This window comes from Vigna unguiculata, chromosome 3 (genome assembly GCF_004118075.2).
Source record: "Vigna unguiculata cultivar IT97K-499-35 chromosome 3, ASM411807v1, whole genome shotgun sequence".
Classification (NCBI taxonomy): domain Eukaryota; kingdom Viridiplantae; phylum Streptophyta; class Magnoliopsida; order Fabales; family Fabaceae; genus Vigna; species Vigna unguiculata.
The window spans coordinates 24469946-24482259 of record NC_040281.1 but is presented as its reverse complement, the minus strand read 5'-3'; the positions used below and the strand labels follow the sequence as shown (position 1 = coordinate 24482259).

At 36.5% G+C, this 12314-nt stretch overlaps 1 protein-coding gene across 3 annotated transcripts; it reads right to left on the bottom strand.

Moving 5' to 3' along the window:
• Positions 1 to 321: 321 nt before the first annotated feature.
• Positions 322 to 3324, bottom strand: LOC114176886 (cyclin-dependent kinase inhibitor 7-like). 3 transcript variants are annotated; one of them, XR_003603086.1, is made up of 6 exons: positions 2901 to 3324; positions 2669 to 2721; positions 2399 to 2563; positions 2184 to 2235; positions 1294 to 1440; positions 322 to 761 (listed from the first exon to the last, which is right to left on the bottom strand). XR_003603086.1 is itself a non-coding variant. In XM_028062072.1 (5 exons), the coding sequence occupies exons 1-5, from the start codon at positions 3183 to 3185 to the stop codon at positions 1354 to 1356; spliced, it is 642 nt and encodes a 213-aa protein (XP_027917873.1). In that variant the 5' UTR covers positions 3186 to 3324; the 3' UTR covers positions 783 to 1353. The 3 variants fall into 3 exon arrangements, 2 of the variants coding, with proteins under 2 accessions (XP_027917873.1, XP_027917874.1); XM_028062072.1 differs by lacking the exon at positions 322 to 761 and having other exon boundaries at positions 783 to 1440; XM_028062073.1 differs by lacking the exons at positions 322 to 761; positions 1294 to 1440 and having other exon boundaries at positions 1621 to 2235; positions 2901 to 3319.
• Between the last annotated feature and the right edge of the window lie 8990 nt (positions 3325 to 12314).

Below are 12314 nucleotides of genomic sequence, written 5' to 3'. Positions count from 1 at the left end.
ATTTACTGTTTAAATATTTAAAACATTATATATATATATATATAGACAACAATTATACATTACATACGTTTCATTTAAACGTACATACAAATTAAATCACATAAAAAGCACCCTGTAAATAACACATTGGTAAAATAATACCAATGTATGTGTATAATAAGAATAAAAACGAACATAAATTAGTGAGACAATATTTTCACTAAACCACGTAGGCGTAGTAAATATACAATTGCACAATTCAAACATACGAAAATAAGTATATTTGTTGTTTACACTTAATTACATTTAAGTAAGAGTTTTCTATATAATCTTTAAAAATACTGGATGTAAAATATAGCGTACCTGAGCTGAGAAATAATGATAAATTTGATTAAAGTTATTTTTTATATGTTTGTTTGAATTTCGAAATTTAGCATCGGTCGCACGTTAAAAATCCTGCATATCTGTTATTGTGTGGTGTGCACTCTGTTTGAAAATGGCAGCAGATCCGAAGCAAATTAAACCTGGCGATATTAATGCACCACACCACGTGCAAGTCTTCTACTTGCATCATTTATCTTATATCGATTTTTGGTTCATCATATAGAAAAAGGAAAATAGACTCTGGAAGGCTGGAAAGTGCACATTTGGATCCATGATGACATGGATAAGGGTGCTGCTGCTGCTGCTGCCATTTTGGACACGTGTGTAATCATGACATTGTACATGGCACCTATGGACCCTCTTTCTTTTCGTTTCTACAATTCACTCTGTCATCACCCCTTCATAACGAATATTATGTCACGTCCATATACCCTTTACTCAACAACCGTTAAGCAACAAGTAAAAGAGATAAGGAAACATACAAAATTAAGATTAAAAGCTACTTTACTTTTTGCCTATCTATTTCCTCAAACCGATTCTCATGTAAACCGTTAGCCCTTCACTTTCAATTAAACCCATGTAATACCTCCTCACTGCTTTTTATCTCTTTTAAATCATCAACATACACATTTAGCAACTTCAATAATTGAAGATCAACACCAAAAAGACAATACCACTTACATAATGGACCAGATTCTCTTACATGCATATCTATTCATTTAAAAAAAATGATTCTAACAAAAAATATGCGAAGGAGAACATGGTTTCCATTATTAACCGAGCAAATCCATAAATTTAGACATGTAGGGTAGGTGTATGGATTTGTAGAGTCATTACTCCCTTTTGTTTATTAAAAGGGTAGGTTGGAGGTTCGGTGGTCATTGTAAGTGGTTGTTAATTTTGTGTATGTTGGTAATGCAAAGCATATACCTTGAAATTCAATCATCAATCCGCGTATGAGATGTAGAAGACTTTAATTAGTCTGTGCAGTCATTTCTTAGGAACCAGCCACACATGGTCCCCACAAAAAATAGGGGAATCATCATAGCTCGGGATGGAGAGGATATTCCAAATGACCTAAAAGAAAAAAGAATGCAAAACATAAAAAAGGTAATTGAAGCTACGGAAAGCTGAAAAGGAAACATGCAGGCAACAAGGTCGAAGAAAAGATACTTTTTCACAGAAAATTACCAAGTAACGATTAATGTTCTATCCATTAATTCTTCTAATAATGAATAATAAAAACAGCCGTAAGAATTAGATGAATTCCTTATTGTACTGGAAACACCGAAAGAGACTGTCTCAATTACAATACCAAATTCTAGATCACCCATTCAATGCGGGAATTTTTGTTTTCTAATTGTATATTTCCCACAAAACCCAAATTAATTAATTTATTTTTTTCTTCGTCACCACACCAAGAAGGTTCTACTCTTGTACTACTTCTATCTGAGTGAGGAGTTGCAGAAAAGCCAGCTTCTTGTTGTGTCCAACAGAAAGAGAAAGAGAAAGCAGTTAGCTATACAAAAACTAACCCATCACTACACCACTATCACCGTCTCTCCGGAGCAACCAGAAGTCGCACACTCGATTTCGTTTTACCTCGTGTCAGGTTAGCTTCTTCCCCAGTCACCAGTGTCTAAAAGCCAGCACGATAAACTCACCCTCTCTTCTCCCGTTAACCGTCTACCTCGATGAATCTCTCTCTAAAATTAAAATAACTCTCTCTCTCTTGCTCGCTCTCTCTCTCTCTCTCTCTCTCTCTCTCTCTCTCTCTCTCTCTCTCTCTCTCTCATTCAAAGCATTCAATGTAAACGAACCCACTGGTAGCGACCCTCCAACGGCATATCTCTAACAATATCAAAGTTGTACCTGCATACAAGGAAAAGTTATTAGTTAGTTAGGGTTCGATTCTGGCTCCGCTACACTGTAAGCACGTTCACATTCCGTATCCTGTGTCGCGCAAAAAAAAAAAAAAAAGAAATGGGAAAGGTTAACTTGTAGCCATCAACAGATTAAGTATACCACTACTTACTTCTCTACGAATCGCTTCTGCTCGTACTTTTCAGCCATTGCGAAAAACTCTTCGATCTCCGCCTTCGGTGGCTCCTTGACTTTTCGTTTCTCGGTCACCTCCGCCGAAGACTTCGCCGGAAACATCGTCGATTCTTCCGAGTCTCCAGAAAACTCACTCAACAAGCTGAACAGCCAAAAGGAAAAAATAAATGGTGCATTGTTTTAGTGGCAACGTTTGGTTAGAAATTGATCGCGAATATATGAAAAAGAAGGTAGAATGAAATAAAACCTGGACGATTTGAAATTGCGGTTGGTTGAATGTACCGTTTCGAAACCCTTGGTCTGCATTAACCAGAGAATATCAATAAATAGAAGTAAAAATAATTAAATAGGTACAGTATTAATTCGAGCAAGAAAGAAAAAACTACAAGGACTGTTTGGCATCCAAGAATATTTGGACGCAAATCGAAAACTATGAAAGTGCACAATTCATAATAAGTCAGAATTTGAAGGACCAAAACCTGCAGATCTAACGGCGCAGTGTGGAGCTCCTTAACGTGGCTGGAGCTACAGCACGAGCGATCAGAGCAAGGTTCACCAGAAACCACGGTGCCGGCCGAGTTGACGGAAGCTTCCGGCGACACGGTAGTGTCGGGAAACCGGTGGTGCGCGTGGGAAGAACGTAACTGGAAGGAAGCAGAATTAGCAGTAGCCGCGGTTTTGCGTTTCTTGGAAATGGTGGGTTCACTTGAAGAAGCTTCCTCCATAGGCACAATTGTGAGAGCGCATCGTTTACACTCACTCATTTTGTTGTTGTTGTTCTTCTTCTATTGATCTTCTCTCTATGTGTGAGGTTGTTTCTATTTTCAGATGGGCTAGTCCTATAGAGGGAGGTGGAGGGAGCTTAAAAAGAGGGTGATCACAGAGGAATATTTACTGAGCGTAGTGATTCCATCCATGGACGGTTCAGATTTAATTTATTGATCAACAGGTGGTCCCTCTTGTCTCCCTCCCTTCGTCCTTCCCTCGCTACACTAGCCGCTAAACGACATCGTTAGGATGATTGCTATCCTTTAGGCTGTTCGGTTACGCCCAAAAACTCTTCTAAATTAACTTTCATTTAAATATTAAATCTAGATAGATAAAATGTATGTTCAATTTTGGATTTTTATGAGGAAAAAAAAGTTTACTCGCTAAATTCCTTCAAAAGGAATTTTTTCAAATTATATAATTAAAAACAATATTTCTAAAATCTACCCATCTCTACTAAACCAATCACACAAAATTATTGAAATAAAGAATATTTTTAGGTCTTTTTGCCCTATGGTGGGCCTGCAGTTAGCCAAATATCGACACGAAAAAAATGTGAACCTGTTCCTATGCTCATTTGCAACACCCCATGTGAATCGCTTCCTTCTCTGCATACACTACACCTTTACAAAGTAAAATTTTTGTTTGAGCCTTTTCTTCCTCCCTTTCTTTTTATTTTCACTTTTTCATATAGAGAAAAATATTTTAAGGAATATTTCAATTAAAGATTTTATAAATATCTAATACATAAATAAATTAAATTAACTTTTACTTGAACTAAAATTACTTTCACAGAAGGTAAAGTTGTTTAGTTTTTCAAAGGAACTAATTCTTCTCTAAAATGGCTACTGTTGAGTTATGTATTTTTTAAAATTTAATTTAAAGTTATACTTAAAATAATTTTTAACTTGCAGCATAATTTTTTTTTCTTTTTTTTTATCAAGTATCTATAGAAACATTATTCTTAGAAAAATTATTTACTGTGCATAATCAAGATTACAATGATTGCAGATTTTTAATAAAAATGAGTAAATTATATGAGATTCAAAAAAGGTTTTTGAGGAATATCTTAAGTTTAAACGTGTAAAAATATTTAATTACTACAAGACGTATGATTTTTAAAATATATTTTTCGTTTTCTAAACTATTTATCATTAGTATCCTCTCAATTTATTTGAATATATAAATTATTCGTGAAATTGAATAGATTATTTTAGATTTTGTCCATTTCATTTTTATTTAGATACTGGATTTTCTTAATGCTTTGTTTTTTCTTTTGTCTTATTCATTTTTATTTATATTCCTATCTTGAATTATAGCAATCTTTGTTTTAAAATTTATCAATGCATAAAAAATATTTTTATATCACAACTTAAAATGTAAAAATATAAACAATATTCGTGCAGCGTGTAAAACTGAAAGTATTTGATAACTAACAAAGTCTATTGTTACGGTACTTTCATGAATTTTTGTACTTTGTTTTTAAAAATTGTCACAATATATATATATATATATATATATATATATATATATATATATATATATATATATATATATATATATATATATATTTGAAATTTTATATAGAAAACAGTTTTTAATAAATTGTTTTACTATATCATTGCAGGTTGAAATGACAAATATATCATACAAGTATGAAAAAAAGATTAATATCGTGGGTGAATATACAGTCATAAATAAACTTTTGGGTAAATATTTATTGAATTTCAACTGTTTCATCTTAAAAGCAAAATATTCCGTTTCAAAATTATTTTCATGGAGACTTAATCTGCAATTATTGTTTGGAATCTTTAAGCTTTAATTCTTCTCATGATAATTAATTAAAATTAACCAAGGGTGTCTCTTTCTAATAATTCTTTCAAATTAAAAATAACAGAAAAGAGAATTTTTTTTTTATTAATGAAGGAAAATGGTAACGGTTAATTTCATAGTAAATCACTTATTCAAAATTAAATATCAGTGTATGCTATAAGAAAATATAAGCAAACTTTTGTGTCTCCTTATATTTAAAAACATATTATATGAATAAAATAAAATGTAAACCAATAAAAATTACTGCTGTAACATTTTAAATTGTTTTATATTGCATCTTCTTATTCATAAATAAATTTGTTTTTGAAGTTATTTAGTTTAAGAAAATTGTAGTTAATAAGATATTTACGTTATGACAACCTTTTAAAAGTGAGATGAGGAAAAGGTGCAAACTAGAAGCTAATTATTGTGCCGAATGAATGAAATATTGAAAAGCATTTCTATGATAGAGAAAGATGCCAAATTCATTTTGGGAAGTGTGACATAATTTATTATTATGTTACTAAGCATAATATTACTATATATTACATTTCGCCCAATTTTTATTTATGAAAAATGTTATATTATTAATTATAAAACTTCAATAATCGATTTTGTTATTTGATATGCTTTCTATATTTTCTTAAAACATAATAACTACCTATTAAATTAAATAATTTTAACATTTTAGCATGTACAAAAGTAAGGTAATATATCTTCCGAGGTTAAATTCATAAATACAGTACTCTTTTTGTAAAACATATTTATTAACAATTAAATATTTTTATTAGCTAATAATTACTCAATAAGTAGAAAGTCATAAGTTAAACCTTTAATTTTATAATCAAATGATATTATTGCATTTTATTTTATAAAGTATATTTCTTCACTTTAGAAGAGCCGAATCCACAGTTTAAGTTATACTATCTATTTCACCGAACACTTATATTTAGTTCATGAATTACAATGTGTAAAGACTAGAAGGTATTTTGTGAATTCAGATTTTTTATTGATTTTTTTGTGCTGTATTTTATTGAGCATTAAAAATATATTATATTAGTATTTTAAATATTTTTTAATTTATTTTAATACATTAAAATTAATAATAATTAATATATTATAAAGACACGTTAGAGACACACACAGTAAAAAAACTAACAGATAATCCAAATTCATATTTTACTAACTAAAAATAAAAACATTACCTTTCAAATGTCTCATTCCAATATTTTAAATGCTCTTTTTCACCTTACTTTATGTTATATACAAGTGTAAATTTTATGCTAATATCTAAATTATCTTAATAAATAAATATTTTCTTGGTTATTCATAAATTGATTAATTATTTGATCGCATGATATACAAACGTAAGTGTGGTAATATATTTTTTTACAAATAGTAACTTATTTTTTTTCTCTTGCAAACTTCCTATTAACTATAGAGGAATTGAAAGGACTTTGGAAGCTTGGAACAAATCAAATTATCTAATTTCAATAAAAGATATTAATATAACAAAAATTAACGGCACAAAATTCTTTCCTACACGATCAATGAATAATAATAATAAAAATAAATAATAATAATAAAAATAATAATAATAAATAATAACAATAATAAAACTAATAAATGAATAATAATAAAATTAAAATATTTTAAAAAATCCAAAAAAAATCAAATCTACACTATGTATTCTTTATTTCTCTACCACAAACAAAAAATCGTTTTTATTATATATTATTTGTTTTCTACTTTCTTATCTTTCACTTATTTTCTCCCATCGTAGAAAAAGAAAAGAAAACATAGATTTTATAGAAACTATAATGGGAAATACAATACATTATCCGATCTGTCGATATATTTATTTTAAAAATAATAAAATATAATATGTAATATATATTTTAAAAGTGTACAATATTTGATACCCCTCTCTCTTTTTCTTCTCTTTTCTAAAAACAGAAACACTCTCTCTTCCTTCTTATTCTCTCAATTTTCTCTGCAACCCAACCTTCTTCCAATCTCTCATCTTTGTGCTGCCATCTCACTGTTTCAACCTTTCCATACTCAGACTCTGGAAGGACCAGCCAACAGGACCCTTAGCAGTTCCTTCCTCAGCTTCCATTCTCCTAGGTAGGTTTTATCTCTAAATTGAGTTCAATTCCAGTTAGAATTCCCTAGTCACTCTCTGAATTATGGACCTGATCATGTTATTCTTCATTTACCCTGTCTTGATGATGGATCCTCTTAGGTTAAATTGAAGAATTCTGCTCTCTTGCTATTCATTGACTCCACCAATCTAATTCTTGGCAAAAAGGTAAGGGAAGCTAACTCTTAGCTTAATTTTCGTAGGAGATGTGTTCTTGAGTGGTAGAATTGTCTGATTTTGCGTTTAATTGGTGTTTGAAATTGCCTGTGTGTGATTTTGAGTGTGAGGTGATTCTGGGCGAGAATGCATGCGTAAAACAGATGAGTAATCCTGGTATTTTCGCCTAGGCGAGCAACTCTCGCCTGAGCGAGAATACCAAAAGATCACCTCTGTCACTGCGCGAAATCTCGCCTGAACGGGATGACTTCTCGTCTAGGCGAGCCAGTTTAGCCTGAGCGAGAGTTCGCCCAGGATTGTTAATTTGTCATTGTATGAGGTCTAGCCCAGGCGAGAGCAACTCGCCTAAGCGAGATAAACTCTCTAGCTTAGGCGAGACCCTCTAGCCTAAGCGAGATTCCCTACAGAAGTTAGTTTTCTCACTGTTTTGATTACATGATGCTATATTGATTGCCTTAAGATGATAATGATTGATATTGCATGTGATCTTTATGCATGTTAGATAGTGTGATGGAATTGAGTGTGAATTTGATATGAATGAGAATATGTTGGAGTTAGGATTTCAAGGGAAATTCTAAGGAAATGGTTTTAGTAAATGTAAGGGCATGAGGACTCATATTGGTGGCATCCTGACGCTCCTAGTAACCATTAAGACTCAAGTACAGTATGATGGATTATGTCGGAGGGAGTAGCAGGAGGTCCTGGTCTATGAATCCGATCTGTCATAGAGGTGATGGGATTTACCTTGAGAGTGGTTGGGTGAATACCCCTTATGCCTAAAACTCTGCAAAGTTTGGGAACCGTCTCAAGTGCAAGTCACTGAGAGCTTCAATGCCACTTACATAATCCGGATATCGAGTCTAGAATGGTGTGTGGTGTTATGGTTGGGATTAATTGGATGATTCTGATTCTTTGTGTGATAAATTTTGTTTTCTGCATAAGTGTAGCAATTGCATGATTTGCTATTGGTTCAAGTTAGCTTACCCTTCTTGTATATTGTGTGTTCCTTGTGTCTTCTATTTATGCAATGATCGTCCTTTTTGAATGGCGTGAGCAGATATAGGTGCAGGTGAGGATACACCCCTCCGGGACAAGAGATGAGTATGTTAGACGTTTCAGTAGTAGTTTTAGCCTTTTATTTTTGCTTAGCTAACTGGGTGTTTTGTAACCCTTTAGTACTATATGGGTTGTATGTATTAATCAGTGTATGTATGGTTATTTTGAGGATGACTGTATTATATATATATATATATATATACTAGCCTACGTCATCATCTGCTTCTGAATCATTGAAATTTAAATGTTTTGTTTAATAGTACAAAAACTATGAAAACGGGATGTTACAATTTTGGTATCAGAGCAGTGATTCCTTTAGGATCTGTAGGTGTGAGCTTACTTAGTTTTTGTTGTGTGTTCCTCGTAACGTGTTTGGCATGGTTGTAGTACCTGTTGACTAATATAATGGTTCCTTCTTTGTGTGATCAGAGTTATGGCACCTAGACCTCCTCCACCTCCTGTTCCAAACCCAGATAATCCTCATTTGGTGGGAGCAATTGAGGCGATGATAGTAGCCATGCAGCAGTAGAATGCTAACATGGTGAATCAACGAAATCTAGCCTTGCAACAGATGGAGTCTGCAAGACTAGCAGCAGAAGCGACTCAACAGAGGCACTTGGAAGCTCTGCATCAGATAGGAGAAAACCGTTCAACTGCTGATTCTTCCCAAGCTTCACTGCCGTGAGTGCAAGAGTGGAGTTTGGAGGATTTCCTACAACACCATCCATCCCGCTTTGATGGCAAAGTTAGCCCGGATGGGGCTGATCAGTGGATGCGGAACATGGAACGAATCTTTGATGCTAAGAGATGTCCTGCAGAGAACAGGCTGGCATACACTAAGTATCTTCTTGCTGGAGAGGCCGTGCATTGGTGGTCCAACATGAAGATGATGTTGGAGGACAGCCATGAGACCATCACCTGGGAATTGTTCAAGAAGAAGTTCTATGCTGAGTTCTTCCCAGATAGTGTGAGGTATGCGAAGGAGGTCGAGTTCTTGCAGCTAATGCAAGGAGATATGTTAGTGTCGGAGTATGCTGAAAAGTTCAAACACTTGGGCAGATTCCACACCCTGAAGATGGCAGAGAACTGGTAGTGTAGAAAGTTTGAGAATGGGTTGAGGGGTGACCTCAAACTCATGGTGGCTCCGCTATCTATCAAGGAATTCCTTGCCTTGGTAGAGAAGGCAAGAGTGATGGAGAAGCTTAAGGCTGAAGTTGAAGCTCAGCAGAGGTCTCAGCTGAAGGTGGGAGGACCATTTGGGTCCACGAGCAGACACGACGACAGGAGGAAGCCATACTCTAGGCCTCAGCCCTAGGGGCCCAGGAGGTTCTCACATCAGCCCCAGCAGTCCCAGCCTTCTAGGCCGCAGTGCTTCCACTGTAGGCCGCAGTGCCTCCATCACAGCCTCAGTCACAGCCTTCGAGGGGAGGTGCGAGATCACATGCGGCAGGTCGAGTGTATGCGGTGACGGGTGCAGAGGCAGCTGGATCAGGTAACCTCATCATCGGGTCTTGGTGATAGTTGGTAGGAGCCTACACGTTCTGTTTGATTCGGGGGCGATACACTCTTTTGTGTTGGAATCTAGAGTGGTAGAGTTGGGTCTTCCGGTGAAGGAGCTCCAGTATGACCTGGTAGTGTCCACACCTGCTTCTGGGTTAGTCAGAACCTCGACCGTGTGTGCTAGGTGTAACATCAAGGTTGAGGGGGCGCAAGTACAGGGTAAACCTCATCTGTTTACCCTTGGTGGGACTAGATGTCATATTGGGGATGGATTGGCTATCTACCAATCACCATCTCATACACTGCAACGAGAGGAAACTGTTGTTTCCTAGCTTGGAAGATGAAGACCTGTTGATGTCCTCACAGCAGGTGGACAAGGCAATGAAGGAAGGGTCTCGGTGCTTCTTAATTCTGACTCAATTGTCCATTGAGACTGAGATTGGACCCTTAGAGGCGCCTGTAGTGGGGGATTTCTTAGATGTGTTTCTTGAGGATGTGCCTGGCCTACCCCCTACTAGGGAGATAAAGTTCTCCATTGACCTGGTGCCAGGAGCAGGGCCAGTGTCTATAACACCCTACAAAATGGTTCTTGCTGAACTAGTGGAGTTGAAGAAACAGATTGAAGAGCTGCTAGAAAAACAGTTTATCAGACCGAGTGTATCGTCGTAGGGAGCGTCGGTGTTGCTGGTTAAAAAGAAAGACGACAGTTCTAGACTCTGTGTGGACTACAGACAACTGAATAAGCTAACCATCAAGAACAAGTATCCTCTGCCAAAAATTGACGACTTGATGGATCAGTTGCACGGTGCTGTAGTGTTCTCCAAGATTGATATGAGATCAGGATACCATCAGATTCAAGTCAAGTCTGATGATGTGCAGAAGACCGCTTTCAGGTCCAGGTACGGACACTACGAGTATGTAGTGATGCCGTTTGGTGTGACTAACGCCCCCGCTTTGTTCATGGACTACATGAACCGAATCTTCAGGCTATTCCTGGATAAGTTCGTGGTGGTTTTCATAGATGACATCTTGATCTACTCACGGACTCCTGAAGAACATGCAGGGCATCTGAAAATAGTTCTGAGCATACTGAGGGAGAAGTAGTTGTATGCAAAGCGGTCAAAATGTGAGTTCTGGATGACTTCGGTTCAGTTCTTGGGGCACATGATCTTGGCTCAGGGCATATCAATGGATCCGTCTAAAGTAGAAGCTGTGTTAAATTGGGAACGCCCTAAGTCAGTGACGGAAATAAGGAGCTTTGTGGGGCTGACAGGTTACTATAGGAGATTCATTGAAGGATTCTCCTGGATAGCAGCTCCCTTGACCCAGTTAACCCGCAAGGATCAACCTTTTGCTTGGACCGACCAGTGTGAAGAGAGCTTTCTAAAGCTAAAGCAAAAGTTGACTAGCGCCCCAGTGTTGGTGATTCCTGATACCGGTAAACCCTTTGAGGTTTACTGTGATGCTTCTCATCAGGGGTTGGGATGTGTTTTGATGCAAGAACGGAGAGTGATAGCATACGCCTCACGACAGTTGAAGAATCATGAGAAAAACTACCCCACGCATGACTTGGAGTTGGCAGCAGTGGTGTTTGCACTAAAGATTTGGAGACACTATCTATATGGTGCACAATTTCAAGTTTTCAGTGACCATAAGAGTTTGAGGTATCTGTTTGACCAGAAAGAGTTAAACATGAGGCAGAGGCGGTGGATGAAGTTCCTAAAAGATTTTGATTTCGAGTTGTTGTACCACCCGGGGAAGGCGAATGTGGTGGCCAACGCCTTAAGCAGAAAGGCGGTTCACGCATCTCACATGATGGTCAGGGAGTTGGACTTGGTGGAGCAGTTCAGAGATATGCGGTTGCAGGTGGTTTTAGATGAGGGAGTCATTAGATGTAACCATCTCATGGTGTCTAATGATTTTCTTAATCTGATAAAGGAGAAACAGCCATCGGACCCCAAGCTACAGAGGATAGTAGAGTTACTTGGCACTGAGAAGGCCAATGATTTCTTGATGGGAGGTGATGGGGTGCTGAGATTTAGGGGTAGGGTTTGCATACCTGAAGACTTAGAGCTAAAATGTATGATTCTCGAGGAAGGACACAAGAGCTGTTTTAGCATGCACCCAGGCATGACTAAAATGTATCATGATCTGAAGGAATCGTTCTGGTGGTCGGGCATGAAGCAAGATGTCGCCCGGTATGTATCGTCATGCTTAACCTGTCAGAAGGCTAAGACAGAGCACCAAAGACCAGGGGGGATACTTCAGCAGCTTGAGATACCCGAGTGGAAATGGGATAGCATTGCTATGGACTTTGTCACCCATTTACCTTGGACCGTGAGGAACCACGATGCTATATGGGTGATAGTAGACCGTCTCACCAAGAGTGCCCACTTCCTAGCAGTAAATTTGAGGATGTCTATGGCGAAGCTAGCAC

Bases quoted from the DNA above. Each gene is read 5' to 3' on its own strand.
- LOC114176886 (XM_028062072.1), bottom strand. From the start codon at position 3,185: ATGAGTGAGTGTAAACGATGCGCTCTCACAATTGTGCCTATGGAGGAA. The intron at 2,722-2,900 runs GTTTTGGTCCTT...TGGTTAATGCAG, and splicing joins CTGCGCCGTTAGATCTGCAG to ACCAAGGGTTTCGAAACGGT. The intron at 2,564-2,668 runs GTTTTATTTCAT...TTGGCTGTTCAG, and splicing joins CGCAATTTCAAATCGTCCAG to CTTGTTGAGTGAGTTTTCTG.